We start from the raw sequence: 17996 nt of genomic DNA, 5'->3' as shown, positions 1-17996 counted from the left end.
GAACTTCTTCTGTTGAAATTTTCTTTGACAAAAATCCTTACTTGTAAGCTCATCCAGGAGGAAACCAAAGTTAAAAAAAAATGAGAGGTAGAAATAGTAATAGTTGTATCTGATGAAAAGCACGTTTTTCCCTAATGTGGAGGGAGGACTCTGAGTTTAGTGTTTTTCATGCAGAGCTTCAACTCAGTGCTCAGCTTGGGAGTATTTCCAACTCGTTCAAATACAAGCACATTGACAGTAGAGTTGACCTCAGGGACAGCTGTGCTCATTAATAAGCATTTTCAGGACTTTGCCCTAGATTAAAAATCATGTCAGATTTTTCTCCAAATTAGTTGTAACAAGTGCAATCGTAAGTAACCCTGCGTTCTGCATTAGTAACACTGTCTGCACCATCATCTCATTCCATTGACTTTTCTAGTCTTGCTATTTCTTTGGGTTTTCGGTAATCCTTAAGCACCATCCTGACAGGATGTGCTGAGGAGGAAGGGTCTGTTAGATTTTTTTCCTCTGAGAACTGAGGTAACATCCTAAAGTTGTGTGCTAAATTGCGCCTACTACCTGTTACTGCAGGTAGCCCCAACTTAGCTGCCTGTGAATGCAACTACTAGGCTAAACAAAGTGCTGTGTTCAGCCTGGTCATTGGGCTGTGTCTCACTCAGTTTTTTAAGAAGCGCATACAGGAGAGAGGGAAGATGTTGCACACTCATGCCTTCCTGAAGTCTGCTTGAAAATCATTGAATTGCTCTGTTTCCTTTTGGATAGCATCGACTGTGCTGGGATATTAAAGCTCCGAAACTCTGACATCGAGCTGCGCAAGGGAGAGACGGACATCGGTCGGAAGAACACACGTGTGCGGCTGGTCTTCAGGGTTCATATCCCACAGGCCAATGGCAGGACCCTCTCTTTGCAAGTAGCCTCCAACCCCATTGAGTGCTGTAAGTAGCAACAAACATCCTCCTTTTGTTGGGTATTTTCATAAAATCATTTAATCAATAAGATTGAAAAAGACCTCTAAGATCATCGTCTGACTGTTAACCCGGTACTGCCACATCCACCACTAAACCGTGTCCCCAAGTGCCACATCCACACACGTTTTGAATAGTTTTGAACAATTCCATCCCATAGGCAGTCTTTATCCACCAACATGCTCTACACTGGTTTTGCATTACCTGTCTAGTCAGTGAACTTTAAACTGCTTTCCAAAAGGTCGTGGTTTACATTGAGAACAGAATACCCTTGTCTTGCATTGATTGCTGTAGAAAAACACACACTTGAAGCAAAAGTAGAGAGCAGTTAAACTAATAGTAGACCTGGGAGTGACAGGGTCTTTTATTTTGGTGACTCCTTATCCTAAAGGTAACTGCTATAGAAGTTGTGGAAAACATCTCTCCTGCTCTTTTCACTGTCTGTCTCCCCATCATACAGCAAAAACCAGCAAACAAAACCCCAACCCCTTTGATGGGGCACTACCAGTACACTAGAGCTGACACACTGGCACAAGCTGCCTGCGACTTCAGAAAACCTCCAGAAACCAGGTTTCTGCACTGGGGTCTCTTTGATTGAACAGACTGCATTTTATCAGATACACTGAGACACCTCCAAAGACACCTATATCATTCTTGCTCTGTAAGCCTCATCAGCCACCCCCACACAAAACAAAACCTGTTTGTTAGTGACTGAAACGAAACCTGTTTGTTTTGTGTAGCTTTAACATTTCAGGATAAGTGGTGGAAGCTGAATTTCTGTCTAACTCCCAATGCTAATTTGGTCGGCTGGATGGACCAAAACAATTTTTTAAGGTTCTGTTGAATTCCACAAAGGGGATCTTTCTGATGCTGACAGAGTAGGGGGTAAACTTAACATCTGGAGGGTATGTGTGGGGTGAGCTCTGGCAGAGGGGATGGAGAAGAAGACCTAATCATCCCTAACTCCATTCATGCTGGAGGGCAAAGCAAAAAATGTGAGGAGTCGTGGTTTCATCCTGCTGCTGTTGAAGTTTAGAGAGCTTTTCAGTTGCTATATAGCAGCATAAGGCACAATTTAAATTGATCCTGTGCAAAGGTGCCAAGCTCAGGGAACCACTGAACGTGAAGCTGTTTGGATTTGTGGCAGGGAACTGTAGCTTTGAGTGTTGTGTAATGAACAAAAGCATGGCACATGGCTGCTGAAAAAAGGGGAAAACAGGAGAAAACAGGAGAAAAAATAAGTGATAGTGTTATTTTCAGTGCAGAATGTGGAATAAACTGGTGCCAAAAACTTCATACATTTCTTAGTGCGTGTAACTCAGGGAGAAACCATATAATCTGGATAAAGTATCACTTCATCCCTTGAAGCAGCGCTTTCTTCATGTCCCGCTTGAGGGGGCATAAAATGTGCCACAAGAATACCAGATTCTGTTTGCATGGAACCTTGTGTGCTTTGGCACTCAGGTTCTTTTGGAAATATGTTCACTAAAGTGCTGGATCACAAGGGCCATGGCTGCTGCTGCTGCAGGACAGTTTGCGGAATTGACAATACAATGTATAGTGACGGAAACGGTATAGTGACTGAAACAAATTTTGAACATGCATGGTTACCTTGTCATGTGTACCTTGTAAACACACAGCATAAAAGAAAATTTTTTAAAATAAATGAATTTCAATAAAATATACTTTTTAATATAGTACAGATCGAATTGACTTTTAAAACATTTGTTCTTTATGAACCTTTTGAATCTGTACTGCTGTCTAACCCTATTGTTTACAGTCAGGGCACTTGAAAACAAAACACGTTTCCTGCAAACCGTCTGACCTGTCTTTGTTTCTGTATCAAACTCAGCTTATCTTATGAGGGCAAGCATTAAGTTACTTACTAGTGCAGCATTTACTTTTTTGTGTATGTTTGTGGTTACCTTTTTTTTTTTTTTAAATCTTCTCTATAACTCTCCAGCTCAGAGATCTGCCCAAGAACTGCCTCTGGTGGAGAAGCAAAGTACTGACAGCTTTCCTGTTATTGGAGGGAAAAAAATGGTACTGACTGGTCATAACTTTCTGCAAGACTCTAAAGTCATCTTTGTGGAGAAAGCGCCAGGTATGTCTTCAGTCTAGACTCTGGTCTGCCTTTTGCCCCTTTTTAAAGTGTATGTCAAATGATGAAAGTATAAATATGGTAATAGCATTTTTTTCTGTACATAATATGTTCTCCACGTCACTGGGCAAAGCTGTGGAAGTAATCCCAGCCGTGCCTAATGCTGAGGTTTTACACTGTGGCAAGTGTAGTTTCAGGTAGACAATAGCAGCATTGAAAGTCAACCTTTGCCATTTGTTTTTGTAGCAAACCATGACCGTAGCAGGTAGAGCCTGTGAAAGGCATTGGAAGCCTCTGGTGCCAAGTCCCCATAAAGCCTGCAATACTGTACATCTTCTTAAACATTTCTATAACTTGTGGAAGAGAGAGTGATGCTGCTGCTGCTGGTGTGGGTGCACATGTGTCTCCTCCTGTGGTAGTTGAGACTGGTGGCACTTAGAAGGTGCTGGCTGAGGAGGACTTGGAGCCCACACATGTTCATTTGAAGGACATGTTTCTAGTCTGTCCTAGGACTGGGGGAAGGATACAAGTGCCCACCTGCTCCTGCAGGGGACTGGGGGAAGGATACAGGTGCCCACCTGCTCCTGCAGTGCATTCATAGTGGGACTGATTTTCCTGGAGAAGGATCCCAGGCCAAGCTGAAGCAGGGCAAAGAGCATGGAGCGGGAGCTGGGGCTGGAGCAGGAGCCGGAGTAGGATGTGTCTGCAGGAGCCATGGGGTACCTGCAGGAGCAGTGGATCACAGGGTAAAAATGCATAGTGTGTGTGTATGCCCCCTGTGGGAATAGGTGGTGGGAGCAGAGCTGTGAGTCAAAGTCAGGCTCTGAAACAAGACTGTTAAGGATAGTTTTGAGTCTTGTTTTGGAAAGGGTTTCCCTGGCGCTGGCACAAGCTACGGATTCCTCAGCTGCCGACTGAACCCCCCCCCCCCCGAACTTTAAACAGTCTTGGGCACTCCTTAGGCTGACAGCACTGGCTTTGACAATGTGCTTGTTTAACCCTTGATGTCCACAAGGTTCCCACGCTTTTCTCTTGCCCACAGCCCCTACCAGCAGCACAGGCAGTCAGGCCATGGGGCAGGATGGCAGGACAAGCAGGGAAGGGTCTAGAGGGCAAGACTTCAGGTCTTTGGGCTCAGCAAGCTCAGGAGAAGAGCAGAAGACTTCCCTAAAGTTTCCCAGTGAAGTCCTGGGTTGGTGAGGTTTAAGTCACCCGAAGTGCACATATGGGATGGAGGCAATGCCTTGACTCCTCAGGGAGAGACAGTGGCACTATTAGAGACAGTGACACTATTCCTGTGACCCCCCAAGCACTGCACACACTTGAGCTGTGGCTGCGACATCAGCAGAATGTCCTTTTGTTTCTTAAGAAAGTTGAAAAAGAAAGGAAAAAAGGTGGTATTGCAATTTAAAAAACCTGAATTTTGCTCTCTCCGTGGATCAGCGGTGGGGGGGGGGGGGGGGAAAATGACTGTCTACTTTATATTTAAACTTCCTTTGCTGCACAGAACTGGGTTAGTGTGACATGTCAGGAGTGGAGTCCTCGATCTGTCTCATTACGGGAAGGAAACCACATTAGAGAGTGCTTTCCTTCATACTTATTTCGTCTCCTCTTCCTTTTTTGAGTTAGAAAATTTTGAAGTATCACGTCCCAAAGGATTGTGATGGTGATGCTCTTTGCCCACCAGCAGGTACCACAGTGGAGATTTGAATACTGTCTCCCTTTGCATTAAGTACCCTAAAAGCAAGGTATTCAGTGTGTAGCTTTAAGTTACAGAATTTAAGGTCCTTCCTAGATTTAGTAGTCTCACGGTAGGTTGGTTGCAGTTGCAGGGCAGTACAGCCTCATGGAGGTACAGTCCAGGGGCTGAGCCTTTAAAGTCGAGAGTGTGTAGCATCTCCAGCAGCTGCAATCATGTTACTAGGAGTGACACACAAAAAGCAAAGTTGCTGACTGATCTGGGTTGAGCAGTTTTTAAGACTTCTGTGGTGAATTGTGTGCTACACTGCCTGACACAGCTCAATGCATTGAAAGCAAACGAGAGCAATGCATCATTGCTTTAGTTGCAGAGTGCTCCGTCTGGATTTTTGAACAGAGTCACTGTATTTAATGTCAAATGAACAAGCATTAGCAGCCTTCACTTTTGTAAATCAGCACGAGGTGTTTCTTTGCCTTTCAGCTCTTGCATGTCAGTGAAAGTAGGTCAAGAGAAGGAACACCAACATAGTTTCTCTTTCTGTTAGAGAGCTGGTTATGAACTTTTGTGAGACATTCATTAGTTTTGCTGCTTTTACCACTTTTGTTTTTGAATTTGGAATGTTAATCACGTTCCTGGTTGGTAGCAGCCAAACACAGCTATTACAAAGTAATAGATCACAGGAATCCTTGTGCTTATAAAGAGAACGTATCTTTTGTGTAAAATTTAAATATCATACTATATGAACTCATGTCTTCAGTCCTCACTCTGACAGAGTGCCCAAGCCAGAAGGCAGTCTCCTGAAGCTCTTCTAATTCCTGCTAGTCTGCATACTTAATTGGTTAACTCAAAGAGTTTGAGAACACTTTTGTTTGCCTTTCTCCCCCCCACCCCCGCCCCCCCACCCCCCACCCCACCCCCGCCCATCTGAATAATTGAATAATTTCTCTAAGTCTGCTGAGTGTTTTTCCAAACATGAGTCCCAAGCTTTCAGTCTTCAGGGCTAGCCCTCAGCTGTTGTAGTCTCTGGAGGAATGGCATTATCCTGGCCTCCTTTCCTGGGGAGTCAGTCTCAGCAGTGACTCATACAAGAGGGAATCCCTGAAGAATGATCAAATCAATCCTGCTGGGGAGGCAGTGGCTTGGTGCTTTCAGCTTAACCCATTACTGCCTGCTGTTCAGCCCAGAGGCACGTGAAACAGAGCAAAACAAACTTTGCAGGCCTGTGACTGTGTCTCACACAGGAGAAAGGGATGAAGGCACGGCACACTAAAAGGACCAAGGGAGAAGTGCTGCGATGACCTCCTCTGGAAGGAGACGCCCTCACGGTTGAAGTCCAGTGTTCAGGCAGAAGGCCCCCCTTTGGATAAATAATGAGAGTGTTCAGAAGTGAACTAAATTTTGCTCAAGCCTTTTCAGTACCATAAAAAAAGTTCCCAAGTGTTGAAGTGAGTCCTTATTTTATGGGATTTTGAGCAATGCTCTGTTGCTTGCACATTAGACCATATTTTCCAGTGATGAATGATGGTATAAAAGGATCATCCAAGAAATCTAGTGGTAGTGAAAATGTGAATACTAAATGTACTTTAGAGGTTTCACTCTTAAATGCAGAATTTCCTTAGACTGGGGAGCCCCACAATGACTTTGTCTCTTAAATATTACACTAATAATTCTTTTTCCTGTATTCTTTCACTTTCTGTCTCTCTTTGTAGTCATACTTTTCTCTTCCTGAAATTCAAAAGTGGTGTGTGTGTGTGTCATGGTTGTTGGATGCTGCGTTTAGGATGTCCATCACCTATCTGTTTTTCACCGGAAGAATTAGTACTTTGTAAAATATAAAAAAGTTTTCAATTTCTTACTGGCAAAGGCCCTTGATGTCTGTAGGCTGGGATTCACTGTGTAGGCAAGGTGTGCATTTTAGTTACAAAAGTAGATGAAATGAAGTTGGTGTTTGTTAGCTACGGGAGGAAGTGTTTATCTAGCAGAGGCAAAATGTTTCGTGTTAACACACACATCTGCATGGATTGTGATTTGGAATTACAATAAAAGACTGACTTAGTTCCTTATAATTTAAAAACTTTTTATTTGTCAGGCAACAAAAATCAGAAAATGCAGAGGTGTTTGGAGAGTGTGTTTTAATGACTATATCCGTCAGCTACCTTTTTTTGGTAACGAATTCTACAAACACTCTGTATTTGTTTTCAAAGCTGTTTTTTTTTAAAAGTAATATGAATTACTGAACACAAAACAGGAAAAAAGCCTAACAGAAGCAACCAGACTGCTGGCTCTTAGTATATCAGATTATGATTAGAGATCTATAAAACTGAGTGTGGTAGAAAAATCCTGGTTTTCTTCCCTCTGTTCACAAAATGTATCCTGTAACAGATGAGTGAAAGCTCAGTGATGAGAGACAAAGTCAATATCCCAAGAAACAAAGCACAAGAAAGTTATGGGTATGTCTCCTTAGCATGCTGTAGGATGTTTTGGGTTACACAGAATAGCCCAAGGTATTTTGGGATTTAGAAAGAGCTTCATACTGAGATCTGAAAGAGTTAATCTACCCTGCAAATTACTCCTTGCTCAAAAATTGCTTCTTGTTCCTGTAGCTAGAGTAATTTTGACACTGGAAGTAGCTCAAGTATTTTTGGACTTCATGGATTTGGCCAAGTCTAGACATACCTAAGAGATCAGGTTAAACTGACTGAATCTTCATTATTATCAAGTTGTGATCTGTGGGAAGAAATAATCGTTTGATGTATTATTATTAATTATCATTTGATTGGGTTACCCCTAGTTAAGTTAGAACTCCAAACCCGTTTCTCTGCTTTTGTGCTTAGTGATGAGAGCTCGAGACAAGAGATTTAAGGAGCCAAAAGGCCGAAATGTAACATCCATCTTCTCTATGGGATTAGTTTCTCGAATAATACTGACTTTGAAATTCTTATTCTGGGCTGTAAATGTTGAGGACCACTTTGTCCTGGTCAAAGGCCTGCGTCAAAGCTTCCCTATAACAAATGCCCCTCCCTGAGGATGCATCACTCTCTTTGATGGACATTTATAGAGTTCACAGTTTGTAATGCTGTATCTCTGAGTAACTCCAGACTTACAGACTTTAGTGTTTTTGAACATGTTGTTAATTACTGCAACTTCAAATAGACAGCAATCCTAGCACCTACACACTCTGTAACCTAATTGCATAATATCCTCAGCTATTGTGCCCAAAGCCTTTGACACTCAAAGTTCCTGAAAGACAGAGAAATAAACAGCACATAAGCAACATTTCCTCTAGGGATTTTTCTCTCTTTTAATAGTTTCAAGCAATTAAAGTGCTTTTCAGATTTAGTTATTGCTTCCAACTGTTCCTTTTGCTCCTGTTTTTATTTTGTTAAATGGATTTTTCTGTCAAAACTGTTCCTCTTCCCTGCTGGAACAGGTTTTGCTCTTAGAACACGAAGGTGCTGATGTGTAATGGTAATAGTTATATTAGAGCAAATGAAAGATAACTGGGTGCAATCAGCAATTTTTTTTTGTATATATGCCAAAGAAAATCATCTTTCTTTAAGTATTTCAGATGGGAAAACTTGCAATTTGCCTCTTGTTAAATGTGTGGTCAAGCTTGGTCAGCTGAATGTTTGCACAAAGGTAATACAACATGGAAAAGGAAGGAAGCTGGATGAATTTAGGTGTCCACTCAAGCATTTCACAGTTTTTTGTTCCTCTCAAATTTTCCTTTCTCTGGAAGAGATTCGAGTCAATCAATTGCTGCTTAAAGTCTGATAAATTCAGTTCTGTTTCCTGTATGTCGTGTGAGCAGAATTTACCTTGTTGTATGACAGCTAACTTAAATGCAGTTTTTTAGCTTCAGGAGAACTTATAAAAAGTTGTGGAAAATGATGTGTTGACGAAGCATTTGAGTGCCTTGTGGATGAAACAGATGCATTGGGGAAGCATGTGGGCTTTTTGGTTTGACTTAGATACACCGTGGAGCTTAGGGTTTGGAGTCTGTTTTGACGTGATGTGATGTTGATATGATGTGATGGAGAGACGGGTGACCTGAGTGTTGGCAGAGCTCCATTTGGTAAAAGATCTGACATTCTCAGAGATCTTTCCATTGCTTTTTCCACTGCCAGTAGCAGTCACAGTTTGGGGGGCAACTGGCCAAGAAGGGGTCATGTTTCACACGGGTAATCATACTGTAGCTCACATAATAAATAAGCAAGTGGCAAAACTCTCTTTCCCCCTCTAGTCAGATGGACAGATACTACATAATTTTGTCATTATCTGTCAGTTTATCCAAGTTCAGGACAGGCATTGTAGTTGGCAGTGAGCAATTCAACGCTGACTCATGCGCATTGAGGTTAAAAATTCGGGAAACTAGATAAACTGGAAACTTCAAAGGCATACAAGTTGGGAGCATGGAGTTCACATGAAGGTCACTTGAACCTAGTTCCTAGAGATATATTGATAGCTGAAGGGGTTTCTGGCCACTGCCCAGAGATAGATATCCTTGGGCGAATAGTGTCATCAGATGATGGAGTCATTTGATGGTGGAACCCTTTCACGTGCACAAAGGAGTAATGATTGCAGCTCGTAGGAAATGTCAGCACGCTTCAGTTTTTCCTGGCTGTTTAGTCTAGGGAATGGTGAAGACAGAGTGGGACAGCAGCCATACGCATGAGATGGTGTCAGCGGCAACAAGCCTCATCCAGACTGTTGCTCTCACAGTGAAGAGTGAGATCAATCAATCATAGATACTTACTGTGGTCAACAGAGAAATAGGGAATAACCATGTGGTCTCAAAAGTCACTTGTCCGAGTAATTCTGTAAACTTTTTATTATTATAGAAAATGTGGCTGAATGCTGCAAGTTTATTCTTTCATGTCTTCCAAAGGAAGTGGCTTCAAAGAGCTGTATCTGTGCAATCAAAGCTTTGTCTCTGAGCTTTTACAACTAGCACAAGATTTCAAATAGTTTTTACTGTTACTGTTCCAGTAGGACCCTCTGTCCAAATACACAGCCCTTACAAAAAAGCTGAGAGTCTAATGAAGCGATCAGTGCATACAGTGGAGGAAAGAAGTATGGTGAGTTGACCTTGGCTGGATGCCAGGTGCCCACCAAGCTACTCTCTCACTCCCCCTCCTCAACAGGACAGGGGAAGAAAATAAGATGAAAAAGTTCATGGGTGAAGATAAAGACAGGGTGATTGCTTATCAGTTACAGTCATAGGCAGAACAGCTCTGCTTGGGGAAAATAGTTTGTTCCCAATTAAAAACAGAATAGGATAGTGAAAAACAAAAGGTAAAACTGAAAACTGCCTTTACTCAGGTGGGCATCACAGGAAAAGCGGGGAGAGATGAGGGAAGAGGATCAAGTTCCTTTTAGGTCTATTAAGGAACTAAGATTACACCTTCAAGAACAATGTGGAAGAAAATATAATTACATTTAAGAGAGGAATATAGAGATAAGTCATTTTCAAAGTATGCCTTGTTCCTGGGAAGCTGATGTCAAGGTGGAAAATCAGAGGAGAGGAGGAGTAGGGACTTCTAAGATTGAGCCTGACGTTCTTGGATTAGAGAGACAAAAAAAGGGACATGAGGGGGACAATAAGATGGAAAAATATAAAAATGCTATTCAAAAGCCTGCTGTTTAGACTCTGCTAAAATACCACAAGGAGTTGCCATCATGGGATATTTCTGGAAGATGACAAGTTGTGGTCATAAAACTAAAATGAAGAGTCTCAAAAAGTGATCAAGAAAGTTGAAAGCATTTGGATCAAACTTATACCTTAAGATGAGAAAGAACTAGAAGCAGCTATAGTACAGGTGGCGGTGTTGGCATCCAGCACAGAAGTAGAGGAAAAGAATTATTCATGGAAGAAAAATTTGGAACTTGATTTAAACTGGCTGTGAGGTTTGTTACTCCAATAGTCTGAGAAAATATGATACAGATTAGACCGAAGAAGATGGACCAGGAATATTTTACTCAGTTTCAGCTGCAGAGTCACAGGTTCAGCCTACTAGAGCTTCACAGAGGAAAGTAAAATTGTGAAGACAAGGAGATGATGTGAATGTAATCAAAACCAGAGTGAAGTACTGTCATGACTGCTGGTGGGTGGCTGTGCTGGGTGTGCTTTGTTTGACCTGCCTGCTCTAGAGAGATTTTTCAGGGATGTCAAGCTTCAGTTTTACTTGGAATTTGTGTGTCTTAGACCTGGAATTACTTAAAGTTGTTAAATAAAACCCTCGGACCAACGATAATTTGAATAGAGGGAGGTGCCAGAGAACACAAATTGCATAACCAGCTTCCATTCTGCTGAAAATAGTGTCTGGCAAATCATTCCAATGGTTTTGGCTCAAAATGAACACCAATCAGTCAGTTGTCAGCACAGTGCCTCCTTTTAATTACCTGAACTAAAATTACAGTTCATTTGCAAACACTTGAACTCAGAGTAATTAAGTCTGTTAGACATACTGTGGTAAAAGCAGCTGAAAAGTCTCACCATTTAGGCAAAGCGAGTCCCTCAGCTTTTGACTTGCCCAGGTGAGCAACCAGAGAAAGCACATGTCTGGCACAGATGCCAAAGTACTGTAAGATGCAGTTTGTGCTGGATTTCTATCACCTGGTCGCTGCATGACTTTTTTATTGTTAATTTAAGGTAAAGAAGAGAGAAAAAGTAACTTGAGAGCATCCTGTTAATGACAGATACACCTAAGTCTACATAGTATTCAGCTCAGTACTGCAAAAATGTATAGCTGAAGGAAGGGACAAAATACATATGCTGCAAAAATGCTTATGAGAAGACACAAACAAATGCAGCACCTTTGATGTGGAAATGAAAATAGGTCAGTTATGCCTGAATCCTGCTGCACATGGATGGATGCATGCCAGAAGACATGCCAGGGATGGGGAGCGAAGCTGTGGGGGAAGTCTCTGTAGCAGGACAGTAGGCTGTGAGGAGGGCAGAAGAACAGCTGCAGGACTTCCTGGCAAGGGAGAGGGAAATAAAGAAGCAAAAATCTGACTAGCCATGTGGTCTCATAGCAAAAGTAGTGAAAATAGCAAAGTAGGGAGATCAATGTCATTGGAGAGGCAAACAGGGATGAGGTGCTGGGCAGTAGGTAGGCAGGCCATGACATCAGCAGGAGCAGCAGCAGGAGGCAGAGCTGCTCTGAAGGTGGCTCTGGAACCAGGAGGCATCTTGCTGCTCACAGAGCCCTAAGAGATGTAAATCTCAGGAGAGCAAAGTACCATTGAGGAGATCAAGAGAATGGTCATTTACATTGGAGATGTAAGTGGCCACTTACACTGCAGATACTTACTCTCTGCTGCCTCTCTATTTCTGCATGTTTTCTTGCTCTCTTGGCCCATCTTCCCTGTACATCTCATGTCAGACTGCTTGGCTGGTGTTGGTTCACCCTTAGTCTGACCCTCGTAAATGTTTTTAAGACGTACACCAGTGTGTCAGCACAGGCACAGAATCCCACTCACTTGGTAGGATTCTCTTCCCTTCATGGTATTCAGCTGGGGAAGCATTGTTCACAGCAAGACACCTGCAAGACTGCCTGAGAAAAGGTTGCTGCCTCTGCAAAATCCAGAACTAGTACACCCTTGCCGGCAAATATGTGCCAGTAGGTGAGACAGTGCCAGTGGGTCATGCCTGGGACTGGCATGGGGAGTGCTGTCCTCCAAGCAATAGAGCTGCCTCCTTGCTTCTCTCATTGCCAGCCCAGGTGCAGATCTGGCTCGACTTGCCCTTCCCCCGGAATCCCCTCCGCACAGAAACAGACAGCTTTTGAGTCTGAATGATGAGACTTTGCCTTAGTCTTCATCCTCTTTCCATGGAAACCCATCCATTCCTTCTGAATGTGTTCACAGATCAGTCATCTCAGTGTCATGAGGGTACTTACCAGGGGAAAGGGGTTAGGGTGCAAATTGAAAATTTGTAAATCCTTCAATCCTCAGGGATTTAAATATGCATTGTTAGGGCCAAATAGGAAAGTAGGCAGAGCACCTCAAAATGACGCTGCATTGCGTCTGTGCCCTACCTGTGTTGGACATGTTAAAGTAATCTGGGATGTAACAGGAGTTATTGTTCAGGGTAATCTCACAACACATTAATCAAGTAATGTGTTCTTTTGGGAGAGTAAGGCTTGTTTCACCATTTTACTTGGAATATATGAATGTAAATACAGATTTACAGTGCAGCCAGTACAGTCAAACTCTGTTGAATTGCAGGCTGGGAGAGTATAAAATGTACCCTGTGTACAGGCAGTGAAATCCTACATAATATCTATTCTTCTCATATCTCAAGTGAACACAGGTCTGCTAAAGAGTATAGAGTGTTTACTAAAGAGTATAGACTGTTTTAACCTCCTGTAGTAAAGTACGTGCATGCTCCCATTATGCCCATTTCATAGAGGTAAGGTTTTAAGTGGTTGCCAGATGTTATACCCTCCTGTATTTCCAGGCTTGGGGGTCTTTTTGCTCTTGTATATTCTTTCCCCTTTCTGCAATCCATTGGTTTGGAATGAAAGTTATGCTGATGGCTTGATTGTTGTGAGCTTGCAAACTCCTGGTGCTATTCTTGGAGTTCCCTGGGGTACAAAGGTAAATCCAGCCCTAGAAACCCAGGGGGATCTGTTGAGATGGGCAGAGATGAGGGGAAGATGCTACAAAAATGTCTTTGAAAAGCTTTTTGTGTTGCTCTTCCATGAAGAAAACCTGTATGTCATGGTCTGCTAGGATCTATATGTGAGTAGCTGATGCTGCTAGATTTACACAACTACTTTTTAGTGCTGCTTCTGTGTTAGAACAAGTCTCTATGGTGCTTTTTTATGTGGAAATCTTGTAGCTGGGTGTGGTGGGGAAGCCGTTCGGTGACTCATACTGCAGGGAATTCCCTGATGAATTAGAGTATTTTTACTTCTGGACTTGTGCGCAGTTTCCTTCAACACCGAGTGAGCGGCTGATAAGAGCAGACTACAAAGGCCCATTCACTGTTCAGCCACCCCACGTTAAAACAGGGTGTTTATGCTTTACAAAGCTGAAAATCCACTCCACATAACGTGGTAGGTTCATGGCATTTTCGTCATTAGCAATCCCAGGTGCTCCGAGTGTCTAAGCAACAAAAAAAAAAAGAAAAAGCCAGAAGCGGATGGTGGTGGAGTGCACCCGGAGCTGGGATAGCTATAAATAACAGCGACCGGTCTAAATGTCAGGCTTCCTGACAAACCTGGTGTCTTCAGCTGGCGGCAGTGCTGATGGCCACCTGTTAGCACAGCGTCCAGCCCGGGCGCAGGCAGAGAGCCTGTGTGGAATGGGGGATTTCTCCTTCCCCCAGCACTGCCACACTCCTGCGCTGCCTCTTTGGGAGGAGGGGTTTGAGGGTCATTCATCTAGCCCGTGGCACAGTTCACATGTGAAGCCTTGGCTTTATCGGGTCAATGGCTGTTGCTGCTGGCAGTGTGGGAGCAGGGCACTCCGCCGGGGACTGTGCAGGGTTTCTGTGCACGGATGTTTTGATTTTATTTCCATTTTGTAAAAGAAAACCTCACATAATAAAAGAAACCCAGTATAATACCTCAACACAACTCTTTAGCTATATAAAGAACTGTCTTTCTCTTCAAAATATTGCACTTATAAATCTTAAAAATGCCAAAACAAAACCAGGCATTTGGTTTGGAGAAGACACTTCTTATTACTTGGTAAAAGTAAATAGTGAAATGAAAGGGAATGAAATAAGACCTTTGGAAAAGCCGTTTTCTCCCTTTTCCTCCATGCCTCCTCCTCTCCTTCCTCTCCTGACTCCATCTCTCCCCCTCCCTGTAGAACAACTGCCCATTTGGGTACGGTAATTCCAGAGAGTAAACTTTAACGGGAATGCCTGAAATGTGTCTGCTTCAGCTTTGTGTTATGTCTGTAATTTGAATTATTTGCATTTTGGAAAGGTATAAATTGCTCTGGTGTACTTGGGTTGGCTGGCAGCCAGGAGGGAGTTGCCTCGGGCCCAGACCAGGCGCGTTGCTGCAGATGTGGCAGGCGTACAATGGAAACTTTTGTGGGCGAGCAGCCCTCTCTGCTCCAGCACACGCTGACAGGAGGCGGCATCCCGCCTGCTCGCCAGGCTCCCCAGTGGATGGGCGCTGGGGCAAAACCATTTTCTCTGGCATAGGCAGATTGTCTTGATGCTTAGGGCTCCCAAAAACCATTCTGAAGCCATTATTCTTTTTTTTTTTCTTTTAATTTCAGCTGAACTGTATAAACCTGCAAAACATGTTTACTGTAAAAGGTTGACGTAGTGGTCTAAGGTTTCCCTCCTGGAGCTGATCCCAGTCCGTGGGCGTTGAGATTTCCCTCTTGGTTCACCAGACGTAATATGAGGAATTGTTGGCTTTGTTTTTTTTTTTTTTTTTGGTTTCTTGCTTCATAACAACTTTTCCTCCCAGTGTTTTTGTTAAATGAAATGTGACTATCTGCTATCTGTTAATTAGTTGTCTATTCCCTACTTCTTCCTCCTCTTCCCTTTCCCCTCAATTGCTGAGCAGCGATGGTCTGGACACTCTCAAGGGAATTTCTTGGAGCAAAGCCCGTATTGTTCTTATTAGCTTCCATAAGACAAACCATGGCTTTGGATTTTTATTTTCCTAATAGTTTAGATTACAGCATTTTTGTCATCATAAAAATTTAAAAAATGCATAAAGGCAGTGCTGTATGAAGTAATTGAAAGATGAATTGGAGAGGGAATAATTTTGAATTTTACTGAAGTATCGGCAGGAAATAAAAACCAGAAACCTGATTCAGATCATTCGTCTTGCAAAGCAGAAATTAACCATAGTGAAAAAACCTGAACTTCTGGTAATCCATTTACAAAGGCAAATTGAACACATGTTAACTACTAGTCTGGACGTCTGTAGATTTAAAAAAAACCAACCCAACAAACCCCTTACAAAGCAGAAGTTCCTAGACTTTGCAAAATGTGTGACAGTGTCGGAGTTGTGTTGCTTTTACAACTGATTGAATTAATTAGGGGCAGGGAGGGAGAGCTGCAGGGCCTCTGTGAGGAGAGGGCTGGCAATAGAGGAGGCTGCTCCCAGACAGGGGATGTGTCCTGGCTTGCTGAATTTCGGTCAGGTTTTTTCTACTGACAGCTTAGGGGAAGCATCTGTTGTATAAATTGTGAAGTGATCACCAGTCCTCCCGAGAAGTCTACTTCAGTTTTGGCACTCTCCAAAGAACTCATTAAGGAGACTGGAGCACAGTCTGGCTGCTCCTTCTTTCCCCACAGCCGAACGTGGCAGTACCAATTAAAGGGATTCCTTTTCCAGCGTCACAAGTTAAAATATAGGAAGAAACTGAGGGTAGGTCTGCTAATTGTTTTCCTACAGAAAGACCTGCCAAATCCACTGTGGTATTTGTGCTGCGACCTTCACATTGCACTTCTTTCCATACGTTAAAAAAAAAGGGGGGCTGGACATTAAAACAATTGCCAGGGCTAGTCCCTCAGCAGCATTCCTTTCACAGTAGGACAGCTGTACACAAAAATATTATTTACAGACATTTGTAATAAATCAGGCGGTTCTAAATGCGTCACCTCCATCCTGGCCATGAAAGTGAACAGAGAAGAAAAAGTACACTCACGCTTTTACCTTTCAAAGAGCTGTTTTCCTAAAGCAGACCCCACCTGTGTGATGAAGTTCAAAATAACTAATATTTGCATTTGTATGTCCCGATGCCACAACAAATGTGCAAAAGAGATGACATAAAGTCTCAGTTTCCTGTTCATTTCAGTAGCATCTGACAATGGTGGGACTCCTGTGTCTCTCCTGCCCAGCTTAGCCAGCAGTCTGCTTATGGCCTTTCATTTGTGTTTTCCTAGGCCTGCAGAATTGAAACCTTATGTTCTGTATTATTTTTCTAATTTCTTTGCTGTTGAGGTTTGAAGACACAAGGAAGTAAGAGCCCACCTTGTTATTGACAAGTTATTTCTGTATCAGTGATGTGCAGAAAAAATGACTAGACAAAACCAGTTTCTTCCCCAGAAAAAGTTACAGCTGTGGCTCAAATCTATGTTTGCTTGAAAACAGAAATACAGTAAATTAGGAGGACCCAAGACACCACTAGAAGCAGCTCCAGAAGTGCTAAGCTAAGTGTAGCTAAGCTTAACCAACTACACAATGAAGCAAAAAGCAGTGTTTCCCAGCCTGTGGCCTTGCCTTTTGATCCAAGTAGCAGAATTATAACAAGCCAGACCAGGAGTATATTAAAATCAAATACTGCATGGCTGAGGAGTTTCTTAATACTACCTTTTTTGTTGTTTTTTATCCATACTAGTGGCAGAACAAACTCACAGCGGCTTTCCCCATCACAGCATCACATGCTCTGGATTGTGGTTCTCCCCTTCAGAAAAGCTGAGTGGACTCCTGCCACAGGTTACCCAGATGGTCTCTTAGTTGGGCAACACTTGGGCAATGAGTTTTGAGAGCTGTTTTTCATATATGTCGTGCCCCTTCAAAGAGATTTTTTTGCAGAAGTCATTCCTTTCTTGTCTTGGGAGAGGAAAAAAGGACAGAAGTAGATATCTTTTTCTTTTGTCTTTTAGATGGTCACCATGTGTGGGAAATGGAAGCCAAAACCGACAAAGAAATGTGCAAGCCAGTAAGTCTGCCTTAAATATTTTAACATCAAGATGAAAAATATGTATTGCCTTCTCCAGCACTGTTACTAAAGAGGGATTTCCAAGGCTTTGGCACTGAAACAGAACAAGTACTTAGGCCTCCCCTCCTGGAAATCTTTCTTTAATGTGAGCATGGGGTAAAAAACCTTCTCTGGAAGCTATCCTGAAAGTAGGAGAGACCATTTGGAAAATATTTTTTCATTGTCCAGGATGGGCCAGCCCTGTCTACTCATCTTCTGTCTTGCTGGGTCAGTTCTTTCCTCTGCTCCCAAAGCAATTTCTGGTCGTTTTCCTTGGCTTTCCTCTAACTTCAGCAGAAGAAACCTGAGTACCCTCACAGGAGATCAACCCCACACTAGAGAAGTGTGGCTCTCTCAGCCATGACTTAAGTGGGAAGTACGTCCACTAGTCCGTGTCTCCAGCAATATGCAATACTTGCAAACCTGCAGGCAAACAATTTAAAAATCTCAGCTGAATTCAGGCCAAATGCTAAGATGAGCATTCAATTTTATTCTTTCAAAAAGTGCCAAGGGAGGTTTTGATGGTCATAATAGATTTCAC

The 17996-nt window shown here is 42.7% G+C and overlaps 1 protein-coding gene across 5 annotated transcripts in view; it reads left to right on the top strand.

The window, feature by feature from the left end:
* Nucleotides 1-17996, top strand: part of NFATC1 (nuclear factor of activated T cells 1) — a 128710-nt gene that overhangs the window by 64607 nt on the left and 46107 nt on the right. For all 5 annotated transcript variants that reach the window (XM_027662755.1, XM_027662753.1, XM_027662758.1 and 2 more), the window contains 3 exons: nt 763-935; nt 2929-3069; nt 17361-17416. In XM_027662755.1, coding sequence (XP_027518556.1) covers nt 763-935; nt 2929-3069; nt 17361-17416 — 370 coding nt within the window. The remainder of the gene's footprint in view (nt 1-762; nt 936-2928; nt 3070-17360; nt 17417-17996) is intronic.

The sequence above is a fragment of the Corapipo altera genome, unplaced genomic scaffold, assembly GCF_003945725.1.
Source record: "Corapipo altera isolate COAL_440 unplaced genomic scaffold, ASM394572v1 359, whole genome shotgun sequence".
NCBI classification, from domain to species: domain Eukaryota; kingdom Metazoa; phylum Chordata; class Aves; order Passeriformes; family Pipridae; genus Corapipo; species Corapipo altera.
Note: the sequence above shows the minus strand (reverse complement) of the source record. Positions and strands in the feature narration are given on the sequence as shown.